The 23,860-nt window shown below is 35.9% G+C and overlaps 1 protein-coding gene and 2 pseudogenes across 1 annotated transcript; all 3 read left to right on the forward strand.

Moving 5' to 3' along the window:
* The first annotated feature begins 579 nt into the window (after positions 1–579).
* Positions 580–3,130, forward strand: LOC120200539 (annotated as a pseudogene).
* A 2,678-nt stretch (positions 3,131–5,808) lies between these two features.
* Positions 5,809–8,526, forward strand: LOC120200540 (UV-stimulated scaffold protein A homolog). The gene is made up of 2 exons (XM_039201352.1): positions 5,809–6,054; positions 6,328–8,526. Exons 1-2 carry the CDS (start codon positions 5,869–5,871, stop codon positions 8,161–8,163), a joined length of 2,022 nt encoding a protein of 673 aa, XP_039057283.1. The 5' UTR covers positions 5,809–5,868; the 3' UTR covers positions 8,164–8,526.
* Positions 8,527–10,753: 2,227 nt separating this feature from the next.
* LOC120200543 lies at positions 10,754–22,499 on the forward strand (annotated as a pseudogene).
* The last annotated feature ends 1,361 nt before the right edge of the window (positions 22,500–23,860 follow it).

The following is a 23,860-nucleotide window of genomic DNA, read 5'->3' on the forward strand; positions in this document are numbered from 1 at the left end:
GACTATATTGATGCAAATATACTACAGGGATGAAAATGATAATTTTAGTCTATTACAGAGAAAAAATAACCCTTAACCCTAATTTTAATTAGACATTCATATAAACAAATATACATAATATAAAATTATTTTTTAAATTGTATTTTTTAAATTTATAATTTATTATTTTTTAAATTTGTAATTTTATGACTTTTATTTATTTTTAATTTTTTTATAAATACTTAGAATTATTCTAATATTTTTAAAATTACAATATTTCTATCCAAATATTAAATAAACTTTCAAACTTTTAATTAAAATTAATAATATATTTAATTAGTAAAATATCAAATATATTATACAATTTAACTAAATATTTAATTAATTTCTATATCAATCCATCATTATAATATTAATTTCAATTAAAATAATGGATTTAAAGATAAAATTGATGCACACTGAATTTAATTTAAAACAGAAATAAAACTATGTTTAAGAAAAAAAATAAAAAGATCCAAACAAATTGAAGCACGGTGAGTTTTAACCCTGAGTTGGAATGCTTAACCATGGTCCGCTTTTTGCAGTTACAAAAATGAACATTATACAACAAATCCTTCCCCTCTTCCCCTCTTACCCTTTCCCTCCCTATTCCTCCCTTAATTTTCTGTCTCGTGATTTGCTACAAAGAGGGAAATTTAACGGAACCCCCTTTTTACTTCTGCTTGCACCTCAACTCTTAACTGATCCTTTTGTTTTCTGTGGAAGTTTTCTTTTTACTCCTCAAAGAACACTGCCCAGCGACTTTTCGACACTCTTCTGCTGAACCGATACTTGCTTTTCCCTCTAAACCGGTGTGTATTACCGCCTCTCTTTTTTTACGCTTTGATTGAATTTTTTTTGGGTTCTCTTGATTATTTTTACAGGACCGTGAGATCTGGAAATGAAAAAAAATGGTTGCTTTATATTGTTCATGTAAAGAAAGCCTCCTGGTGGTTATAGTTTAGTTAGAAATGCATTGAGGAAAAGATTTGTTTATTTTTTAATTGTTTTAAGGGGTGAGATTTGATTTGGGTATTTGTTGAAAATTGCATCTTCATTGATTATTCAGTTTTATTGAGGTAGTTTAGGGGATGGAAATTGAAGTGGGAATGGGGGGTGAAGCATGGAAGGATGAAGAGAAGGCAATTATTGCCTCTGTTTTAGGAACAAAAGCATTTGACTACTTGATGTCAAGCTCGATTTCGAATGAGAACCTTTTGATGTCCGTATGTAGTGACGAGAATCTTCAAAACAAGCTCTCAGATCTCGTGGACCGACCCAACGCCTCTAACTTTAGCTGGAACTATGCCATTTTTGGCAAATTTCGCGGTCCGATTCGAGCGGTTGGGTCCTTGGCTGGGGAGATGGGTGTTGCAGAGAGCCTAAACAAGGAGAAGAATATGAAGCTATTCGGATTCTTAATCTGCGGCTCGAAGAAGAGACTCAGCAGAAGATGAGGAAAACTGTTTTGCAGAAATTGCACGATGTTTTTGGTGGATCAGACGAGGATAATTACGCACTTGGTTTGGATAAGGTTACTGATACTGAGATGTTCTTTTTAGCATCCATGTACTTTTCTTTTCCACCAGGAGAAGGTGGTCCGGGTAAATGTTTTGCGTCTGGGAAACATGTTTGGATTATGGATGCTTTGAAGTCGGGTTCTGATTATTGTGTTCGGTCCTTTTTGACAAGGTCTGCTGGAGTTCAGACCATTGTTTTGGTCCCTACTGATGTTGGTGTTGTTGAATTGGGATCCGTGAGACTGGTACCTGAAAGCTTAGAGTTGTTGCAATCGATAGTAAGTTCATTCTCATCTAAGTCGGCATTGTTTCGGGAAAGGCAACTGGAAGTAGCAATGCCGTTGGTGCATGAGAAGAACATTATTTTGAATTCAGCTATTGTGGAGGGATTGCAAGTGGGAGTAGCAATGCCAATGGTGCATGAGAAGAACGATGAAAATACTGTTGTTTTGAATTCGACAATTGTGGAGAGATTTCAAGGCATTCCCAAGATTTTTGGGCAGGATCTGAACAACACTTCGAATGGTCGATCCAGTTATCGGGAGAAACTTGCTGTTAGACCGACATGGGGAGCACATGTTAATGGAGGTAGGCTTTCATTTTCAAGTAATCAAAATGGTCATAATTGGTCACATGTTCATGGTGTGAAACAAGGGAGCCCAATAGAGTTTCAAGAGTTTGCCAATGAGGCTCGGGATGAGTTTCGGTTTAACCATCATCAGTCACAAAAGCCAGTTCAAAAGCAGATTGATTTCTCTGGGGCTACGTCAAGGCCTTACATGAGTACTCAGCCATTGGGTGCTGAATCTGAACACTCGGATCTCGAAGCACCATGCAAGGAAGAGAAGCCGAGTGCAGCTGATGAGAGGAAGCCCAGGAAAAGAGGTAGGAAGCCTGCTAATGGAAGAGAAGAAGCTCTTAATCATGTTGAAGCAGAGAGGCAGCGGCGTGAGAAGCTGAACCAACGGTTCTATGCCTTGCGAGCCGTTGTGCCCAACATATCAAAGATGGACAAAGCTTCATTGTTAGGAGACGCAATTGCTTACATCAATGAGCTTCAAGCAAAACTTCAGGCCATGGAAGCAGAGAGGGAGAAGTTTGGTAGTACTTCAAGACTTTCACCAGGGTTGGATCCTAATATAACCGTAGAGAGTCATAGCCGTGCTCCTGATATCGATGTACAAGCTGTTGATGGAGCAGTTGTTGTAAGAGTTAACTGCCCTTTAGATTCACATCCTGCATCAAGAGTAATCCAAGCATTCAAAGAGGCACAGATTAATATAGTCGACTCGAAACTTGTTGCAACAGATGATACCGTGTTCCATACATTTGTGATCAAGTCTCACGGACCGGAACCTCTAACAAGGGAACAGTTGATAGCCGCATTTTCAGGTGAACCGAATTCCTTGAAGCCATTTTCATCGCATGGATAGCACGCTCGGTTGCATTTAAAACAGTCCATAGGATTTAAAAAATTATAGCAAGGGAACGAGATTCGAAGCTCCTTCAAAGGTTTTTGACATACAAGGTAGTGCAGCAGCAAATTGTGTGTGATTGTTTATATTATATATTATGCCATAGTGAGGTATATTTGCAGGATTACTTAAAATGTTAAACTTTAAGTTTAACCAACTTATGCCTTGTTGGTTGCTTTAGAAACTGATTCCCCCTTCCTTCCTTCATTTTTTCTTTATTTACCCCTAGTCTTTTAAATATGGGTATACTCTGCTATGCCATTTTGAGAAAAAAGGAAACTTATTTGTCCAATTGAAACAGAATCTATGATAAGCTAGAGAATCATGTTTCGGGGGTATGAAATTTGACAGTGAAGATGTTTTGGGTTTTGTAAGCATTTGGTTACACTTTCCACTTTTTTCTCTCTTTAACTCTTCTGTGCCCTGATGCTCTCTCACAATTGTGGTACTCTTTCAACCGGGTATGAGCGATCGATCGAGTATAGTAAATTTTTTAAAATTATTCGACTTGACGAGTCTTATTTTACAATTCGAACTTGGTTTGAAAATTTTTCAAGTCGGGTATATAAAATTCTAGTGAAGTCGAATTTTTAAACTTTTGTTTAGATTTAATTATAAATATTTATAATATTATGATATAATTATATTCCAATCTAAATGATTTTTTATAATCATATACAATACATATGTATTTCTTCTTCACATTTTTTTTTCATGTGTGATATATAGTCGATTGATTCTATTCAAACTTAAAAATTAAACCATTAATTATTAAAAATTTATATTTTATAACTCGATTTGATCTTAATTTTTTAAAGTCAAATTATAATTTGAAGTCAATTGGGATTGAGTTTTTTCTTCTTTAGTTAAGTTAAAAATTTGATTTTTCGAGTTAAGTTGTGTTTTACTTACTCATTACTGAGTTTAATATTTTTTCGATAGAATACGTATTTAGTTCCTAAACTATCAGTTTTTGATTCGTTTTAGTGTTTAAATTTTTAATTTTTTCAAAATTATATCTAATGTGTAGTTTTTATTTCATTTAATACTTCACTGTAAACATTCAATATTTTTTTAAAAATTGATGTTAAATTTTGAACATAAGTATTACAATGAAACAAAAGTCAAATTATAATATAGTTTTAAAAATAAAAAAATTAAATATTAAAATAAATCAAAATAGATAATCTAAATATTAAATACGTAATCTATTTTAAAAAATAATTCACAACTTACCATTTAAAATATTTAAATTTGTTAAAATTTGAGATGATCAAAATCTAAATTCTCTCAAAAATATTTTTTTATTTATAATATGAAGTCGGATTTTAAACACACCAGTTATATAAGTAATATGAACTCTCATAATAAATGTCTGAGACTGAGAGTGTCTATTTACGTATATTTCAATTTTATGACGAATGGTAATTTCGACACCTAAATTCAATAATTATCCAAAATCGTAATATCTATAAAAGAACCTACAATCACGTTGGTCCCCAAAACATAAATAAACGTGGAAATCTCAATGTAACAAAATTTCAAAATCTTTATAAACTTATGATATGAATTTAAGATTAATTTATTCTAGGTTCAGGTTAACGTGTTATTCAAATTTTATTAAATGAAAATTTCAGTTCAGTACTATAATTAACAAATTTTAAATTTAATGGTATAAACAATATAATGTTAAAAGTTAAGTAATAATATCCAACGTAATTTAACTTTAAAATACATTAGTTTATTACATGAATCAATTTTGATGGATACAATAATTAAGCATTAGGATACCAAAATTCTAATAAATCTGGAGTAAGTATAATAAAACATCTATTCTAAAAGAACTATCAATCATTTGACATTAAATGCTTACGTTTTCTGACAATTTTGGTTTTCGAACCCTGAACCACAAATAATAATAGTAATTCTTAAACTAGTCAAGCTTTATATGGTAAAATAATTAATATAATTTTGTTTAAATTGACCTACTCAAGATTGAACCTATTCTTAGAGAGCTAGCGGTAACATTTACCCATTTGGGTTAAGATTTTGAATGCCGAAAGGGTCATAAGGATGATAAACGGGTATAATTTTGTGGATTTCGTATCGTGCCCACTCCAATTGGGGCGGGGATGAGTATAATTTTAGTGGGTAGTGGGCGGGTGTGGATTTATAAAGTGGCACCCGTCGCGGGTAGTGGGCGGGTGATGAGTTTGAGACCTTACTCGGCCCGTATCCGCCCGCCCTCTATCTGCCCACCCCATATCCGTCCGCCCACTAAATACTCATTAAATTTTGGACAATTATGAATTTATGTATAATTTTAGAGACTAATTTATAAATCTTAATATTGTATAAGATATAACTTGTAATTTATGTACTTTAAAATCTATGTTAACACTTAACTCAGATAATCCTTAGTTTATTTTATTATGCTTCTTAATGAATGTGTTTGTTTTATGTTTGTTGCTTATGTATAACTTAAGGTTGTTGTCAGGCGAGTCTAGTCGGATACGTCTCCAGTTGGGTAGTGAGTGTGAGGATGTATTTGAGAATTTACCCGCTTAGACAGGTGTGGATTTAAAATTTTTTATCTATCAAAAATAATAAACGAGTGGTAAATTTAAAAATATTAGATAGATATAAAGATGGAGAGTATCCGCGCACCCGACACGGTCATTTGTCATCCTTAGCCATCTTGAAGGTCTGCTTAATGAAATGCCACGTATATCAAGTTTTAAGCTCAGAAACCGCCTCTATCCAGTTGACTGTTGAAAATTAACAGAGGCTATAAATTTGGGATTTTGAAGAAAAAAATTAAGAGAGAAAAATTAGAGAACTGATACGATTGGGGAATGGCGATGGAGATGGAGGAGCGAGGAAAAGTTGGGACTTTGATAGAAAAAGCTACAAACTCGACGGCTTCCGAGGTTGATCCACGCTTCCTCAAAGCAATCAAATCGGTGGTCCGTTCATCCGATAAGGAACTCCGACTGGCGGCCCATACCCTCATGGACCTCATGAAGCGCGATCATTCCCAGGTCCTTCTATCCATCCTTCTTCAATGAGTTTCTAAAAAACATATTTTGATTTCAGCTACATTTCCGGGTTTCCCCCTTGCTTTAATCCAATTTTAGTTTCCTTTATGCATGTTGTGCAGTCGGATTTCAAGAGTTTCTAGTTTTTATTTTTGAATTGAAATTTCGGATCTGTTCCTTTTAATTATAATTCATTTAGTTTTATAAATTATGAAAACAAAAATCCAAAGAGACTGGTGTTGAGAGAATTTTAGCTTATGAGAGTTGTGATTGCAGGTTCGTTATCTCACGCTTCTTATAATCGATGAGCTTTTCATGCGGTCTAAGCTTTTCAGAACCCTTGTGGTTGAGAAGTTAGATCAGTTGTTGGCCTTAAGTGTTGGGTTTAGAAGAAATATGCCACTCCCAGCTCCTTCAGCAATTGCTTCCACTTTGCGTTCTAAGGCAATTGAGTTCTTGGAGAAGTGGAATGCATCTTTTGGGATTCATTACAGGCAGCTTAGATTAGGTTTTGATTATCTTAAGAATACTCTCAGGTTTCAATTTCCTAATCTTCAGGAGACCGAGGCCAGAATAGAACGAGAGAGAAGGGAAAGGGAGAGAAGGACTCGGGAGATTTTACAGAACAAGTTTGAAACACTGAAGACGAATTTTAGTTCTGTTAAGGAAGAAATACGGGCTACGGTTGATGAGATTAGACAATGTTTAGATATTGTTCGTACTAAAGAGGAATGTGTGCCTCCCATCCTATTGGATGATGAAGATTTTGTAGAGTTTCGTTCTGCTGAATTGAGGCAGATCCGCCTTGACTCATTGAAGGAAGGAGAAAAAGTACATGAGAACAATGATAACAAAGTGGTTTTCGATGCATTAAGAGAGCTGTATAAGCTTTTAGTGACTAAGCATCTGGTTTCAGTACAAGAAAGCATTTCTATTCTCATAAGGGTTGAAGTGGCTGACAACAGGTCACGAGATTCCATGCTAAAGGAGTTGATTGATATACGGAACAGTCTTATGTCTGTGAAGAAGGATTGTGAAGAATCTGGTTGTGCTTTACCCAAAACTGCAAAAAATAAAGAAGAGGAGGAGGAAGATTTCTGGGAGGAAGGTGACTTTGGATCAACCAACAATGGAGCTACTACTGAACCTGAGAAGCGTAAGGAGGTAGAAAGTTCTAATGCAGATGAGAAAAGTAGATCTGTTGAGGATAGGAATTCCAAGAAATCCAATAATCGAAGCGAAAATCTTGCTAAACTTCCAGCTTCAAGCAAGGTGAAAGCCAAAGATAAAGAACGCGGTAACTTGAGTTCTAAGGGCAAAGAGATTCTGGGACCTGAAAATTCTGTCTGGAGTGACCTTTTGGCCGAAGCTCCAGTTCTCAATTGGGGTTCTTTCTTGGATAATTGGGGCTCAGTCTCTAATAGGGATACATTAGCAAATCAGAAAGGCTTGGAGCTTGACAATCACTGGGGAAGAGTAGATTATGATGCTGTGATTCCAGCTGAGAAAATTGCTGAATTGAATCTTCAGGCTACTATTTACCTGGAAAAGTTGGGAGAAATCCAACCGTGCCGTGCACCTTTGAATAAAGGTGGACTTTGTCAGAGAAGAGATTTGAAGATTTGTCCATTTCATGGGCCCATTATATCTCGAGATGATGCAGGAAACCCAATCAATCAGAATTCTTCAACAGATAATACAGATCCTGATTTAGGCTCTGGTTTAGCAGAGCAGTTGGCAAAAAAAGCTGTGAATAATGTTAGGGAGCGAGATAAAGAGGAAGCAAGGAAGAGAAAACTTGCAAAACAGTCATTAAAGCGGGAAAAGCTTGCTAAAGTTCGGGAACACAATGAAGTTGTTCTTCGTGACGCTGCAATGGCTTCAACATCAATATCAGCAGCTTTTGGAGAAGACATGGAGGAGACTATTGGAGAGAGGTCAGTGGGGAGAAGAAACAAACAAACTCTGGCATCCATGCTGCGGAAGAAAGTTACGACAAAAGATAGGTTAGCTCAGAGGCTTCTAAACACCAGGGCAATAGATGCAACAATAAGACAGATGACCCAGGGTGAGGATGCAACTTATAAAGAAGCCTTTCCCAATCAATGGTAGATGGTTTCCTATTGAGTATGCAGGCATTTCTTGAAGGGCCATGCCGATAAATCCTTGGGCAAGTACTGGTCAAACAATTTCAATGGTGTTCGTGCGAATATATAAAGCACAAACTGATTGAATATTCATTGCATTAATGAAGCTATTTCAATCAAATTCCTCTTCGAGCTTGAGGAATCTAGTTGTACCATTGTGAATCAGGTATGATGAAACATTTAAGCAAAGAGTCATTGTATTGTCAGTTTTGTGACATTCACGTGTTTTACTCAGTTTTTGAGGATTTCATTTTACATATTCTTGGAAATAAATAAAGAGCTAGAATGTTAGGCCAGTGTTTTATACAATAAAGGAGATTTTCTCTCATTGCTAACTCCATCTGATATATTGACTGGAAATTGAGCAGGGACTGCTTGACAAAAACTCCAATGACAACTTCATGCAGGTTGATTGCTTGTATGGAAAATGATTCTGCCATGTAATTTTCTGTCAAAAACAAATTAAGAAAGCTATGGAGTTATATATTTTCATGATTTATCCGGCCTAGGACATAAGATGTAGTGTCCATAAAACTGTTTACATCATTTGGATAGGTACAATACAAGTTCTTCCAGGACACAAATTGCTATAATGTTCCTTACATACAAAACCAGGAGGAACCAAAAGGTATATTTTGTAAGCCAGCTCGGACTTGGGACATAGGAAGAAGGTTGGAACTGTTCTTTTTTTTTTTGCTTAGTTTATATGGCAGATTGGATGGCGACCGATGGTATTAGTTAATGTAGTAGGGTGAGCAGGTGACCTTCCTTATCAAACCAGTAAATATAAAAGTACCAACTTCAAGTTTAATTCAATTAATTCATGTATTCACTTAAAAAAAATCAACATTTACAGGGTTAGAATTGTTTGGTGCTGATTAGCCTGATTTCTCTGAAGTTTAAGTAACGTTGATCCCAAGTCACCTCTTTATGCTATTGTTATCCCAATATTTATATACGACCATGACAACAATGATGTTGACCTGAGAGAGACATCCCATTTTGAATATTCGGTTGCCAAAAATAGGATAAATTCTCAAGCAAAAATCATTGAGTACATTTTTCTCCATCCTAAATAAACACCAGGCTTTCACCATGACATGAATTTGAGCCTGGTTTCAACTCATGTCATATCCCACCGCATTTCTTAAATACTAAAGTGGTGGTATTGGGCTTCAAAATTTTTCTTTAAAATTTTAAAAATAAATAAATCAATTAAATTCAAAGTAACATATATTCGATCATACTAAAATAATTAATTGTTACAAAAATAAAAATACATACGAAAATTAATAAATATCTAATATAACATGGATTTTTAGGAAAATATATATATATATAGAAATAGAAAAGGTTTCACCCACCCCATACAATAAACTTAATCCAAGTCGTGGCTTAGACATGGTTGAGATGGAAAGAATTTAATGAGCAGCGCCCACTAGCAGTAAATATATAGCAAGCAGCCAAGAACATGATCGGGGTAATGGAGACAACTCACCGCAAAATCATATTCCAAGCTCTTTATATATACATATATTTTTTAACAAAGGCTGTTTAACTATTGAAAAGTTGAAAACTTTGAATCCTTTAATACTACGTAAATGCTACTAGACGCAGTAGTTCATCGTTCAGATGGAAGAGAACTGGTATCATTCAAATGGAAAAGAACTGGTATCCTAATAATTTTGACCTTTTTTAGTAAAGCTTTCTCTTTAACCTGAAACCCTTTGATGTTGATCATTTGTCTCTCTGGAAATATAGACGGTGACACTTACCGATGAAGAAAAGCAAAAGAGACTCCAAATGGTAGTTTTTTTCCCCTTTCTCCCTTCCTGTATAGAATCTAGATTCAATTAATCTTTTATAAGGTTCAACCCAGTTCATTCTTTGTTTGCTCTTCGATTTAACTCAAAAAAACTGAATCGCCATCCCACATCCAAAGAAAAGACCTTCTAGGGCTACGGAGCCTTAGCTTAGCTTTTAACCATTTGACTTTATTTCTTCTTTTAATTTATTATCGTTGATTTCTGCGTATTCTTATCTTTATATTTCCTCTCTTTAAATTTAGTCGGATCTTACGTTTCTGTCTATAGACAGAGACTTTTAAGTAGGGATTTATTTACGGGATTTATTTATATATTTATTTATTTATACATACATTGCATTTTATCTTTACTTTTAATTTCCACGTAACTTATTCTCAACCTGACATTGGGACAGCCTACTACCCTACCTCCCTTTATCTCATTGTATATTATATGGGAATAGAGTTTTGTTGTTGTTGTTGTCAAGATTTTAAATCACGGTCGCGTTTATGTTATTTCGAATTTACTGTGATTGCGACCGTCGCGAGCGCTATTACGACCTTCGCGAGCGCTATTACGATCTTCGCGAGAGCTATTGCGGCCGTCGCGGATAACTAGGACGGCGACGAAATTGCTATGTCGGAGCCGAAATCACGGTCGCGGACCATTTTTTAAAACCCTGATTGTTGTTGTTGTTATACCCATTGTGGAATAGCAGATCAAATTTGATTGCTTTTTATCTCCTTTCGTATGGAATAAGATAGCATAGATTGTATGACATCTTCAGATGTGATTGATGATGATGAGATCCATCATCAGAACCAGCTGCCTCCATTGTCGAAGCCCCGTAGCAACAATAAGAGTGCTGTGTCATCAGCGGTTCATCCAAGTACCACCAGTGTTCATGAACTCCTTGAATGTCCTGTCTGTACCAATTCTATGTACCCTCCTATCCATCAGGTCAGTCTTTAATCCAGTTTCTTTTGTGGGTTCCTCTTTTCTTGGAGAGAAATCACTTTCTTTTCGGGGTTTGAATAGTTTGGATTTCTTTCTTTTTTCTTGGTTCTTATGGTCACTTCCTGGTTTGAGTGATTCCTTTAAGTTTAATCTCTTATGTTGGATCTGTGTTTTATCGGGTTAGAATAGTACTAAGATTGTTGAAACTTGTTGCCTTGTATGTTATTTTTGGGAGACTTTGTTTAATTGATTCATTGATGTGGGGTTGTACTTGTGTTGGAGAGGCTGAATTGAGCATGGCATCAGTCTAAAGTTACATGTTCTGGGAATTCGATTTTTGGAATTCTTTAGTTCGGTTTTGATGGTTTACTTAGAAGTACGGTCCACTGTTTCATCAAGATGAATTCTTTGTCTTGCTTTTCTTATCAGCCCTTTCTATGAGTTGCCTACTGTCTCGGTTTTTATCGATCGATGAAGTAAACATGAGAACCCTTCGGCATATAATGATGAACTTTGATAGCTTTTCTATGACTAGTGTAGAAAAGGAGCAAATACAAAAGGACGATGAACTGATCACATTCTAATTGTGAGAAATCAACACTTTAGCTTTCTACCTATCTGGCCCTCTATTCATAACGATGTCTTTTCCGATCTGGCATAGCAATCTATGAATTGTAAACAGAAGTGACCTGTGTACATGTTTGTTATGGGCTTATGGGAAGGATATTAGAAATGTGAAGTTTCAAGTGATTTTCTGGAAGCTAAGAAGGTCAAATTGAAAAGAAAACTAAATGCTATCCAGTTAGGAAAATATATGAATCCATATCGATTCCCACGAGAGTTCACTAGGATGTTTCGTAAGACAAACCAGTGATATGTCTTTCAAGTTGCTTAATTTCACAGAAAAAATTAGAATAATAATTTCTTCTACAGGGTAAGAATGCTGATAAAAAAATGTGTTTATAACTATAGTAATTGAAGAGTGTCTTAGGGTCTGTTGTTTCATTCATCGTTCTCGCAACTGTATGCATTGCATTAGATGAAGCATTGCCTTGAAATCAAGTAAATACTGTTCATTCTTTCTGAGGATGAGGTGGCTGGTTAGGCTTTTGACATAAAGCTCTGCTGATGCTTAGAACACCCTTGTTTCGTTCGTCGTGTGCCAAAGTTTGGCATATTGTATTTTTTTTTTTGTTTTGGTTTAGACAAGTTGCACCTGCATGTTTCTATGTTTTCCCCTGTTGTGTTCTGATAGAACATATTGATCAGAAAATGGTTCACAAGTTGTACCAATTACTTAAATTGAACATTTCAATAGGACTGGAATTCTCATTGTCTTATGCGGAGCGAATCTACCTTCTCAAAACAATTTGGGACCTTATTATAGGTGTTTTAACTATTTGTTGTACCTTAGTACCACAATGGGCATACCCTCTGTTTAGCCTGTAAAACAAGGTACACAATCGGTGTCCTACTTGTAGACAGGAGCTTGGTGATGTTAGGTGTCTAGCACTAGAGAAGGTAACTGAATCACATGAACTGCCTTGCAAACATACATCGCTTGGATGCCCACTGTACCACAGTAAACTCTAACACGAAGCATTATGTAACTTCAGGCCATACAATTGCTCATATTCTGGATCAGAATGTTCCGTTTTTGGTGATATTTCATTTCTTGTTGCTCATCTAAGGGATGACCACAAGGTGGACATGCATTCTGAATGTACATTTAACCATCGCTACGTCAAATACAATCCTCGGGAAGTAGAAAACGCCACCTGGATGCTTACGGTGAATTACATTCATTTTAAAACGCCTTCCTTCTGATTAAGAATTGAGCTATGTATAATTTATAGATGATGAAAATGAGATGTACATCTTGCTGGTAGTCTATTTCATTCTTATGCAACATGGTCTTGCCAAATGTAAAACTCCATTTTTCTGCTTGGTCTCTTTGCCTCACTGAATCAGTTTGGCGATTTACTTTCTTTAAAAAATATAATGGAAATATATATTTAACTATGTAATCCTTCCTAATCTTCTTTGATGTTGATAACGAAGAACATGATGTCGATGGATGCTCGTTGCCAGTTATTCAAAATTTCCAGCCCTGAAATTGCAAAGTATATTAGTTTCTTTTAATTTCCCGAACATGAAATGGTTTGTATCTTTTGTCATGTATGTTCAGGTATTCCACTGTTTTGGCCAGTACTTTTGTCTTCATTTCGAAGCCTTCCAGCTCGGGATGGCCCCTGTTTGTATGGCATTCCTTCTTTCATGGGCGATGAGATCGAAGCTTGCAACTACGGTTACAGCCTAGAAGCTGGGGGAAATGGTAGGAAACTCATCTGGGAAGGCACCCCAAGAAGCATAAGAGAGAGCCACCTAAAGGTTAGAGATGGCCACGACGGCCTTATCATACAACGTAACATGGCACTTTTCTGTTAAAAGTCCAAAGGTTGCAATCAACTTTGAAAATGGTTTTTAAAGTTTGGTAAATGTTTTTTTGAAAATGGTTTTCAAAGTTTGGTAAATGTTTCTTGGAAAATTGTTTTTCAAAGTTTGGTAAATGTTTCTTTGAAAAATGTTTTTTAAAATTTGGTAGATGTTTGTTGAAAATAGGAATGTGTTAGGATTTTCGGAAGCTCGAAACGACAACCGGAACGATTTGCAAAGAGGGGTCGGAACGGTTTTGTGTTTAGGGAGTAAGGAGATTGAAAGATAGAGAATTGCACAGTGATTTATAGTGGTTCGAATTTCTCAAACAAAGTCTACGTCCACTACCTTAGCTCCTCACCAAGGATTTTCCAACAAATTCACTAATTTGTTCTTTCTTTTGAGGATAAAGAGTAACCTTACAAACTCCCTAGTTTTCCGGGCTAAACTAGAACCTTTCCCTAGCTTTTACACGGGATAGCTAGAACCTTTCCCCTTTACAAAAGGATAAAATAAGTAAACAAGAAAACCTCTCTAAGGTAGGTGTTTACAAGATTGAGCTCACAAGAACAAAATATTTACAAGAGAAAGATGAAATAAGATTGAAAAACTCTTCTCTTGTATTTGATTGCTTGGATAGTTGTTCTCTCACTTCTTCAAGTGTCCTTAGCTTGTATTTATAGCTTGGAATGTGTTTGAAGTCATATCTAGCCGTTGGGAATGTTTTGGAGCCGTTTGGGAATGATTTTTCAGCAAAAATAGGCTGCCCAGAATGGAGGGAATCGGTACCCCCTTGGGGGGAATCGGTTCCCCTTTTACATACTGGAATTTTTGAGCCTCGGGTTACTGTTCAAACAATGATTTACTGTTCAAATAGTAATTTACTGTTCAAATAGTAAATTACTATTCATAAAAACATTTTTGTGCTCAATTTTAAATTAAAAGAACTTTGAATTATTTTTGTAAATTTTGAATAAATTCAATTAAGTCCAAATACATTTTGTAAATTCAATTCAAGTCCAAAAACCATTTTGCCTTAAATTGTTATATCGAAACATAGTTCAACAATCTCCCCCTTTTTGATATAACAAAACATTTGAAAATTTATTTTTGGCAAAACTCTCCCTTAGTAAAATGTTTAATGAAAAAGATACTAGTTGTTGGAAAACATATGAAAATGTTAAGCTCCCCCTTTTTCATTAAGAAATTGAATTTTTCAAACCATAACTTCTCCCCCTTTTTGTTATATTAAAAATAATTCAATCTTTGATGTTCAAAATAACTTTGGAGAGTAAGTAGTAAATTTTAAATTTAAAATCATTTGAAAAATCAAAAGCTCCCCCTCAATAAATGCATTTCAAACAATATTAAGCTTTTTAAGATAATGACACTTAAACAAAATTGAATTTCAACAAAGAATAACAAACATGTTAGTAGTACATGAAATTCAATGTATCCAAGTCTAAAATACTTTATGCAATACCAATTGTTAAAATTAAGTTCATATGCATAAAGTTTTTCCAAAAATGTTATGCATTTGAAAATTTTGATATCAATTGTTAGAGAGATATCATTTTCATTTAAACCACATGCATAAACATTCAAATTTAGGTCAATTTTTTTTTTAAATTTGTAAAATCAAAGTGTTTGAAAAATTGATATCAATTGTTAGAGAGATATCAATTGCATTACAACCAATTTTGACCAAAATTTTATTATGATGAACTAAAAATTCTTAAAAATTAATATAACTTTAAAATGTTCATCATAATCATCTTTTCAACATACATGAGATTAAAACAATGATGCATAATCATTTAAAACCAAAACTCATGCATGCTTAAAATCAAATGAGCAACTAAATAACCAAAATTAAAAGCATTAAGCTTAGAGGTTACCCATTCCTTTTTCATGTGTGGCTAGAGCATCTTGAATATCATCATTTTCATCACAATTGCTTCCACACACCTGCAAGAGACATTTAAGTAGATTTTGGTATCCAAATTGCTTTGGATCCTTGAACGTTAGTTACAATGCCCCTTGTTCCTTTTGGAACCCATACTTGCCTAATTTTAAAACGTTTTCCCTTCTTTAAAGGACAAGTATGTTCCTTATGACCATGATAATGACAATGTGAGCATATTGTCATTATTGAACTAAATGAATTATTTAAAATGATTTCTTTTTCTTTTGTTAAGCATTCAAGCTTAACTTTTAAATCAAAATTTTCTTTTTCAAACTTTCAATTTTTATTTTGAAAGCTCTAAATCCTTTTTCAAAATTTCATTTTGTCTTTCAAAATCTATTTTTGTTTTCAAAAGAAAATCATTTTCGATTTTAAATTTTGAAATCATTTTCTTATATTTGGAGTTCATGGTCTCAAACTCCGAATATAACCTATTAAAAGCATCTTGTAACTCATCAAACGTATATGAATTAAATTCATTTGAGTTAGAAGATACCTCGGGCTCTTCACAAGCCATTAGAGACACCACCTTTGTTGGTTCTTCTTTCTTGTGGATTTCCTCAAGCTTATTCCAAAGCTCCTTGGCACTTGAACATGAAGAAACCCCTTCATAGATTTCATGACCAAATGCACAAAACAACATGTGCATGGCCTTGGCATTAAGTTGAGCTTTCTTCCGTTCTTTGTCACTCATCTTCTTCTCCTTCTTCTTTGGAGAAGAGTAGCCGTTCTCGATTATCTCCCATGCATCAAGATCATTGGATTGGATGAATACTTTTATTAATTTCTTCCAATGATGATAGTTGACTCCATTGAAGTATGGAGGTTTGTCGGTTGGTAGGGAGTCTTCCATGTGGAACGAGCCGGAGGTGGAAGCCATCTTCTCGGTTGTGTCGGGAATTGGTAGAGCTTCTTCGAGGATCGTCTCAAGGTGGTTAAACCTTCTTAACGAGTTAGGCTCTGATGCCAATTGTTAGGATTTTCGGAAGCTCGAAACGACAACCGGAACGATTTGCAAAGAGGGGTCGGAACGGTTTTGTGTTTAGGGAGTAAGGAGATTGAAAGATAGAGAATTGCACAGTGATTTATAGTGGTTCGACTTTCTCAAACAAAGTCTACGTCCACTACCTTAGCTCCTCACCAAGGATTTTCCAACAAATTCACTAATTTGTTCTTTCTTTTGAGGATAAAGAGTAACCTTACAAACTCCCTAGTTTTTCCGGGCTAAACTAGAACCTTTCCCTAGCTTTTACACGGGATAGCTAGAACCTTTCCCCTTTACAAAAGGATAAAATAAGTAAACAAGAAAACCTCTCTAAGGTAGGTGTTTACAAGATTGAGCTCACAAGAACAAAATATTTACAAGAGAAAGATGAAATAAGATTGAAAAACTCTTCTCTTGTATTTGATTGCTTGGATAGTTGTTCTCTCACTTCTTCAAGTGTCCTTAGCTTGTATTTATAGCTTGGAATGTGTTTGAAGTCATATCTAGCCGTTGGGGATGTTTTGGAGCCGTTTGGGAATGATTTTTCGGCAAAAATAGGCTGCCCAGAATGGGGGGAATCGATACCCCTTCATAGGGAATCAATACCCCTTCATAATATTCAAATATTATGACCGTTGGGCTGATGAACAGTGAGGGAATCGGTACCCCCTTGGGGGGGAATCGGTTCCCCTTTTACATACTAGAATTTTTGAGCCTCGGGTTACTGTTCAAACAGTGATTTACTGTTCAAATAGTAATTTACTGTTCAAATAGTAAATTACTATTCATAAAAACATTTTTGTGCTCAATTTTAAATTAAAAGAACTTTGAATTATTTTTGTAAATTTTGAATAAATTCAATTAAGTCCAAATACATTTTGTAAATTCAATTCAAGTCCAAAAACCATTTTGCCTTAAATTGTTATATCGAAACATAGTTCAACAGAATGAATAAATTCACTTTAGTCATTGCAATGTAGGGTATTTTCAAAGATTAGTCCCTAAGTTTCAACTATAAATACCCTAGCTCATTTAGCTTCAAAATCTCAAATCCCAAAAATCAGTTCTTTATCCCAATACTAGAGAGGTTTCTTGTGAGCAGTGAGTGTTTTTGTAAACACCTGTAAATTTTCTCTCTTAGTAAAAGATCTACAGCAGTCCGGAGACGTAAGCACAATTGGTTGAACTCCGTTATCAATTTCGGGTATTATTTTTCCGCTTTTATTTTGTATTCTCACTAATCTGGTTATAGGGAAATTACTCGTACTCGGTTTATTTCCCAATAACTGGTAATCAGAGCTTTTGGTTGTGAATTTTGTCAATTTTTGCGAGGTTACTATTCATAACTATTCACGTGAATAGTAAATTTTTCGTGAATAGTAAAAAAATTTGTCGGCGATACGAGTTTGTCGACGGAGGTGTTATAATATACGGTGGTTCGCACAAATTGTCAGAAACGATCCGAAGAAGCCAGATTCGAGTAGGAGCGATGACTGCAGACGAAGGGAAGGTGAAAATTTGAAAAGTTCGATGGTGCGAACTTTGGCTTTTGGAAGATGCAGATTGAAGATTTTCTGTACCAGAAAAATCTATATAAACCTCTCTCAGGAAAACAATCAGAGGGCATGAAGAATGAAGACTGGGCTCTTCTCGACAGTCAAGCCATCGGAGTTATCCGACTGACGTTGTCCCGAAATGTTGCTTTCAATATAGCAAAGGAAAAAACCACGACGGGTCTTATGGCGGCTCTCTCCAGTATGTATGAGAAGCCATTGGCCTTAAAAAAAGTTCATTTGATGAGACGATTATTCAATTTGCAGATGGCGGAAGGGGCATTAGTGACTCAACACCTAAATGAGCTCAACACAATCATAACCCAGTTGAGTTACGTGGAAATTGAATTTGATGATGAAGTTCGAGCTTTAATTCTTTTATCATCTCTACCAGACAGTTGGAATGCTACTGTTACAGCAGTCAACAGCTCGTCGGGAAACAGTAAATTAAAATTCGACGATGTTCGGGATCTGGTATTGAGTGAAGAAATTCGACGAAGAGAATCGAGTGAAGCATCAACCTCCTCAGCCTTGCACATGGAGTCTAGAGGGAGAACTTCAGAAAGAAATTCAAACCGAGGCAGATCGAAATCCAGAACGGGAAAATCAAGAACGGGAAAGAAATATTTTACCTGTTATAACTGCGGCAAGAAGGGTCATTTTAAAAGAGATTGTCGAGCACCGAAGAAAAATATCTGCGCAAAGGATTCTGCCAACGTGATAGGGGAGACAGGTGATGCTATGATTCTAAGCGTCAACAGTCCGATTGAATCATGTATCTTGGATTCATGAGCATCTTTCCACTCCACCCCATGCCGAGAAATCATGGAGAACTACGTCAGTGGTGATTTTGGGAAGGTTCATCTAGCCGATGATGAAACCTTGAAGATCGTCGGAAAAGGAGACATCCGATTAAAGTTACCAAACCAGACCACATGGATGTTGAAAGGAGTGAGACATATTCCTGGCCTCAAAAGAAATTTGATTTCTGTAGGACAGCTTGATGGTGAAGGATTTTGCACAACCTTTTCAGGCTGTGAATGGAAGATTACCAAAGGAGCACTCGTCATTTCTCGTGGTAAGAAAACTGATACTCTCTATATAACCTCAAATTTAGAGAATATCATTGCAGTAACATATGCTGATGAAATATCAAACATATGGCACCAAAGGCTTGGCCATATGAGCGAGAAAGGGATGAAGACACTTTTGTCAAAGGGGAAGTTGTCGGATCTAAAGAATGTAGATGTCGGACTATGCGAGGATTGCATCTTTGGCAAACAAAAGAAAGTCAGCTTTGCAAAGATTGGTAAGACACCCAATGCTGAAAAGTTAGAGTTGGTTCATACTGATGTATGGGGACCATCTCCAGTTCCATCTCTTGTCGGCTCATTATATTATGTCACCTTCATCGATGATTCTACAAGGAAGGTGTGGGTTTATTTTCTGAAGAAGAAATCAAAAGTCTTTGATACTTTCAGAAAATGGAAGGCCATGGTGGAAAATGAGACTAGTTTGAAAGTCAAGCGGTTGAGGTCTGACAATGGAGGAGAGTACAGAAATAGGATATTCAGAGATTTCTGCGCAAAAAAATGGGATCAAGATGGAGACAACAGTTCCCATGACACCGCAGCAGAATGGCGTAGCAGAGCGCATGAACAGAACTCTAAATGAACGTGCCAGAAGCATGATGATACATGCCGGATTACCCAAATTTCTATGAGCTGAAGCTATCAACACTGCAGCTTACCTGATCAACCGTAGGCCCTCAGTTCCTTTGGATGACAGAATACCAGAGGAAGTTTGGAGCAAGAAAGAAATAAACATTTCACACTTAAGAGTATTTGGTTGTATTTCTTATGTACACATAAACTCCGCTGAAAGAAGTAAACTTGATGTTAAGTCCAACAAATGTGCCTTTGTTGGTTATGGTGGTGATGAGTTCGGCTACCTGTTTTGGGACTATGAAAATCGGAAGATCATCAGAAGCAGAGATGTCATTTTCAATGAGAATGTGATGTACAAAGACAGGTCAACTGTAGAATCAAGCAGTTCCAATACCAAAGCTGAAACAAAGGAATTTGCTGAGTTCGATGAGATTTCTGGAAATGATGTTCAGATCAGTCCAGAAGCAGTTCAAGAAGAACCAAGCACACAGGAACTAAGACGCTTATCTAGAATTCCTAAACCAACCCAACGGTATTCTCCTTCTTTGCACTACTTGTTGCCAACTGACAATGGTGAACCAGAGTGTTATGATGAAGCAATGCAAGTGGATGATTCAGTCAAGTGGGAGTCTTCCATGAAAGATGAGATGGACTCGCTTATGTCAAATCAGACGTGGGAATTAGCTGAATTACCACCAGGCAAGAAAGCTCTTCACAACAAGTGGATTTACAGGATCAAGGAATAGCACGATAGGAGCAAACGCTACAAAGCGAGATTGGTTGTCAAAGGTTTTCAACAGAAAGAAGGTATTGACTACAATGAAATTTTCTCCCCAGTCGTGAAGCTGTCTACAATCAGACTGGTATTGAAAATTGTAGCTGCAGAGAATTTACATCTTGAGCAGTTAAATGTAAAGACAGCTTTCCTTCATGGTGATTTGGAGGAAGAAATCTATATGAGGCAGCTAGAAGGCTTCATAGAGACAGGCAAGAAAAACCTGGTATGCAGGTTGAAGAAGAGCTTGTATGGTTTAAAACAAACTCCTAGACAGTGGTACAAGAAGTTCGATAGCTTCATGGGTAGCAGTGGTTTTACCAGATGCCAAGCAGATCATTGCTGCTACATCAAGAGGTTCGACAATAGCTTCATTATTTTATTGTTGTACGTTGATGACATGCTCGTTGCAGGCTCAAACATGCAAGAGATTATACACTTGAAGCAAAAATTGTCGAAGCAGTTTGCTATGAAGGATCTGGGCGCTGCAAAGCAGATTCTTGGGATGAGGATCAAGAGAAACACAAAGTCGGGGACTTTGATGTTATCACAGGCTGAGTACATCAACAAAGTACTCTCCAGGTTCAACATGCAAGATGTTAAACAGTAATTACACCTTTAGGTGTTCATTTTAGACTCTCCAAAAAACAGTCACCAAAGACGGAGGAAGAACGTGCACACATGATGAAGGTGTCGTATGCCTCAACAATTGGAAGTTTGATGTATGCCATGGTTTGTACCAGACCAGATATTGCTCATGCAGTGGGAGCTGTTAGCAGGTACATGAATAATCCGGGCAAGGTACATTGGGAAGCAGTCAAATGGATCCTCAGATATCTGCGAGGTACCACAAACAAAGCACTTTGTTTCAAAGGTGGAGATACGATACTGACAGGCTATGTAGATGCTGACTTAGCTGTAAATGTTGACATCAGAAAGAGCACTACAGGGTATGTCTATACTCTAGGAGGAACCGCAGTGAGTTGGGTTTCTCAACTACAGAAGATAGTTGCTCTCTCCACAACTGAAGCAGAATATGTCGCTGTTACGGAAGCCAGCAAGGAGATGGTATGGCTCCAAAGTTTCTTGGAAGAGTTAGGCAAGAAACAAGAAAACAATATCTTGTATTGCAACAGTCAAAGTGCTATTCATCTAGCAAAGAATCCGTCTTTTCATTCCAAGACGAAGCACATACAATTGCGATATCATTTTATTATGTCTCTTCTGGAAGATGAGATTTTGAAACTTGAAAAGATTAGCGGAACTCAAAATCTGGCAGACATGTTGACAAAGACGGTGACCACGGACAAACTGAAGTTGTGTTCAGCTTCAGTTGGCATGCAAGAATAACAACACTAGAAATGTTGATGCATCGATCGAGGTGTGAAGACAGATTAAAATCAGTCTTCAAGTGGGAGATTGTTAAAAGTCCAAAGGTTGGCAACCAACTTTGAAAATGGTTTTCAAAGTTTGGTAAATGTTTCTTTGAAAATGGTTTTCAAAGTTTGATAAATGTTTCTTTGAAAAATGTTTTTCAAAGTTTGGTAGATGTTTGTTGAAAATATGAATGGGTAAATTCACTTTAGTCATTGCACTGTAGGGTATTTTCAAAGATTAGTCCCTAAGTTTCAACTACAAATACCCTAGCTCATTTAGCTTTAAAATCTCAAATCCCAAATCCCAAAAATCATTTCTTTCTCCCAATACTAGAAAGCTTTCTTGTGAGTAGTGAGTGTTTTTGTAAATACCTGTAAATTTTCTCTCTTAGTAAAAGATCTGCAGCAGTCCGGAGACGTAAGCACAATTGGCTGAACTCCGTTATCAATTTCGGGTATTATTTTTCCGCTTTTATTTCGCATTCTCACTAATCTGGTTATAGAGAAATTACTCGTACTCGGTTTATTTCCCAACATTTTCTTCTCTGGTGGGGATAGAAAAGAGCTGAAGCTACGAGTAACGGGGCGGATATGGAAAGAACAACAAAACCGCGAAGGCGGTGCCTGCATACCCAACCTTTGTAGTTAAAAACACTCCGTTTTGGAACTCTGTTGCAAAATTCGTTATGCTGTTTGCTGCATCTTCTTGTGTAATATTAGCAGTAACCTGCAAATCATTATTGAGAGTTGTTGATTTTGTATGTATATTGGAAGGCTTTAGCCCTTTCCTATAGCCCCAACAAAAAAGTTGAAGAAATGCAGTCTAAAAATGAAGTTGCTCCATTAATTCCCTAGCAAAAATCTATCTTTTTAGTATCAAATAAAGAAAGATAATGAAATCATCATATAATATCATGGTTTTCAGAACCGGATCGGCGAACCGGTCATGCTATCGATTTACTAGTTTAACCGGTTGAATCGGTTCGATCGGTCAGAAGAATCGGACGACGTCATAATTATTTAAAAAATTAAAAAAAAAATACCAAAAATATTTAATAAAAAAATAATTTTGTATATCACAAGTCATATTCAAAGCAAGTCATAACATATATAAGTTAAAAACCATAAAATCAAGTGAAACAAAATGATTCAAATTAACTACAACATAATATTTAAGGTAAAACATATTAAATAATAAATATAATTATATAACTATAATTAAAAAAATAAATTTGGGGCTAAAAAAATCATAACAAAATGATATTGTTTGGTTTAATTTTTAAAAAAAAAATAATCTCACATGGCTAAGAAACATAGAAGAGCATCCCAAAAGTCTAAAGAGTAAAAATATGAGAACAAAACAATCTCACATGGCTAAGAAACATAGAAGAGCATCTCAACTAACTTCTATAAATAATAGAGGTAATTTGACATTCAAAATCATAGAGCCTTTTAGTGAGCATAGAGTGAACTATTCTCACTTCAATCAAGCTCGAATTTTAGGCTTCAATCGAGCTTCTAAATTTTTTTTGAGTTCAAGCTTTTTCGAGTTCAAGTTTCAATATTATATTTCGAGTTCGAGTTAAACTTGATAATTTTTAGTTCGTGAGTTTGTGTCGAGTTGAGCTTACTTTTAAAGTTTGAGTTGATCTCAGCAATACTCGAGTTCGACTTGGCTCGTTTAACAAACGACGTCGTTTGGTTTAATTTTAAAAAAAAAACAAAATTTCTGATTTTTCCCTTTTTTCCGATTTTCAGCCGGTCCGGTTCGAACGGTCCAGTGGTTTTGGCCGGTTCACTAGTAACGGTTTAATCGGTGTAGTTTGAACCGAATTAGACAACGATTTCCGGTTGAACCTGTCGGTCCGATCCGATTTTCAAAACAGTGTATAATATCCAACGTCAAAACTTTGAAGACACATGGAAATACATGAATGGTTAGTTGCATAAACAATAAAAAAGATATCTTTTTTTTGTTTAAGATTAACCAAGTGATTAAGGGCTTAATTAAGTAATTAACTGGAAGGGGTGAGTTCTTTGGGGAGAAGAGAGAAAAACTGATGGTAATCCTAGAAAGTCGTAGAATAGCCAATCCTTTTCTTTCATCTTCCTCGAGGATGAAAAGAAACAAAAACAGGTCAG

The sequence above is a fragment of the Hibiscus syriacus genome, unplaced genomic scaffold (genome assembly GCF_006381635.1).
Source record: "Hibiscus syriacus cultivar Baekdansim isolate YM2019G1 unplaced genomic scaffold, ASM638163v2 tig00006128_pilon, whole genome shotgun sequence".
NCBI classification, from domain to species: Eukaryota; Viridiplantae; Streptophyta; class Magnoliopsida; order Malvales; family Malvaceae; genus Hibiscus; species Hibiscus syriacus.

Bases quoted from the DNA above. Each gene is read 5' to 3' on its own strand.
- LOC120200540 (XM_039201352.1), top strand. From the start codon at position 5,869: ATGGCGATGGAGATGGAGGAGCGAGGAAAAGTTGGGACTTTGATAGAA. The intron at 6,055-6,327 runs GTCCTTCTATCC...TTGTGATTGCAG, and splicing joins TGAAGCGCGATCATTCCCAG to GTTCGTTATCTCACGCTTCT.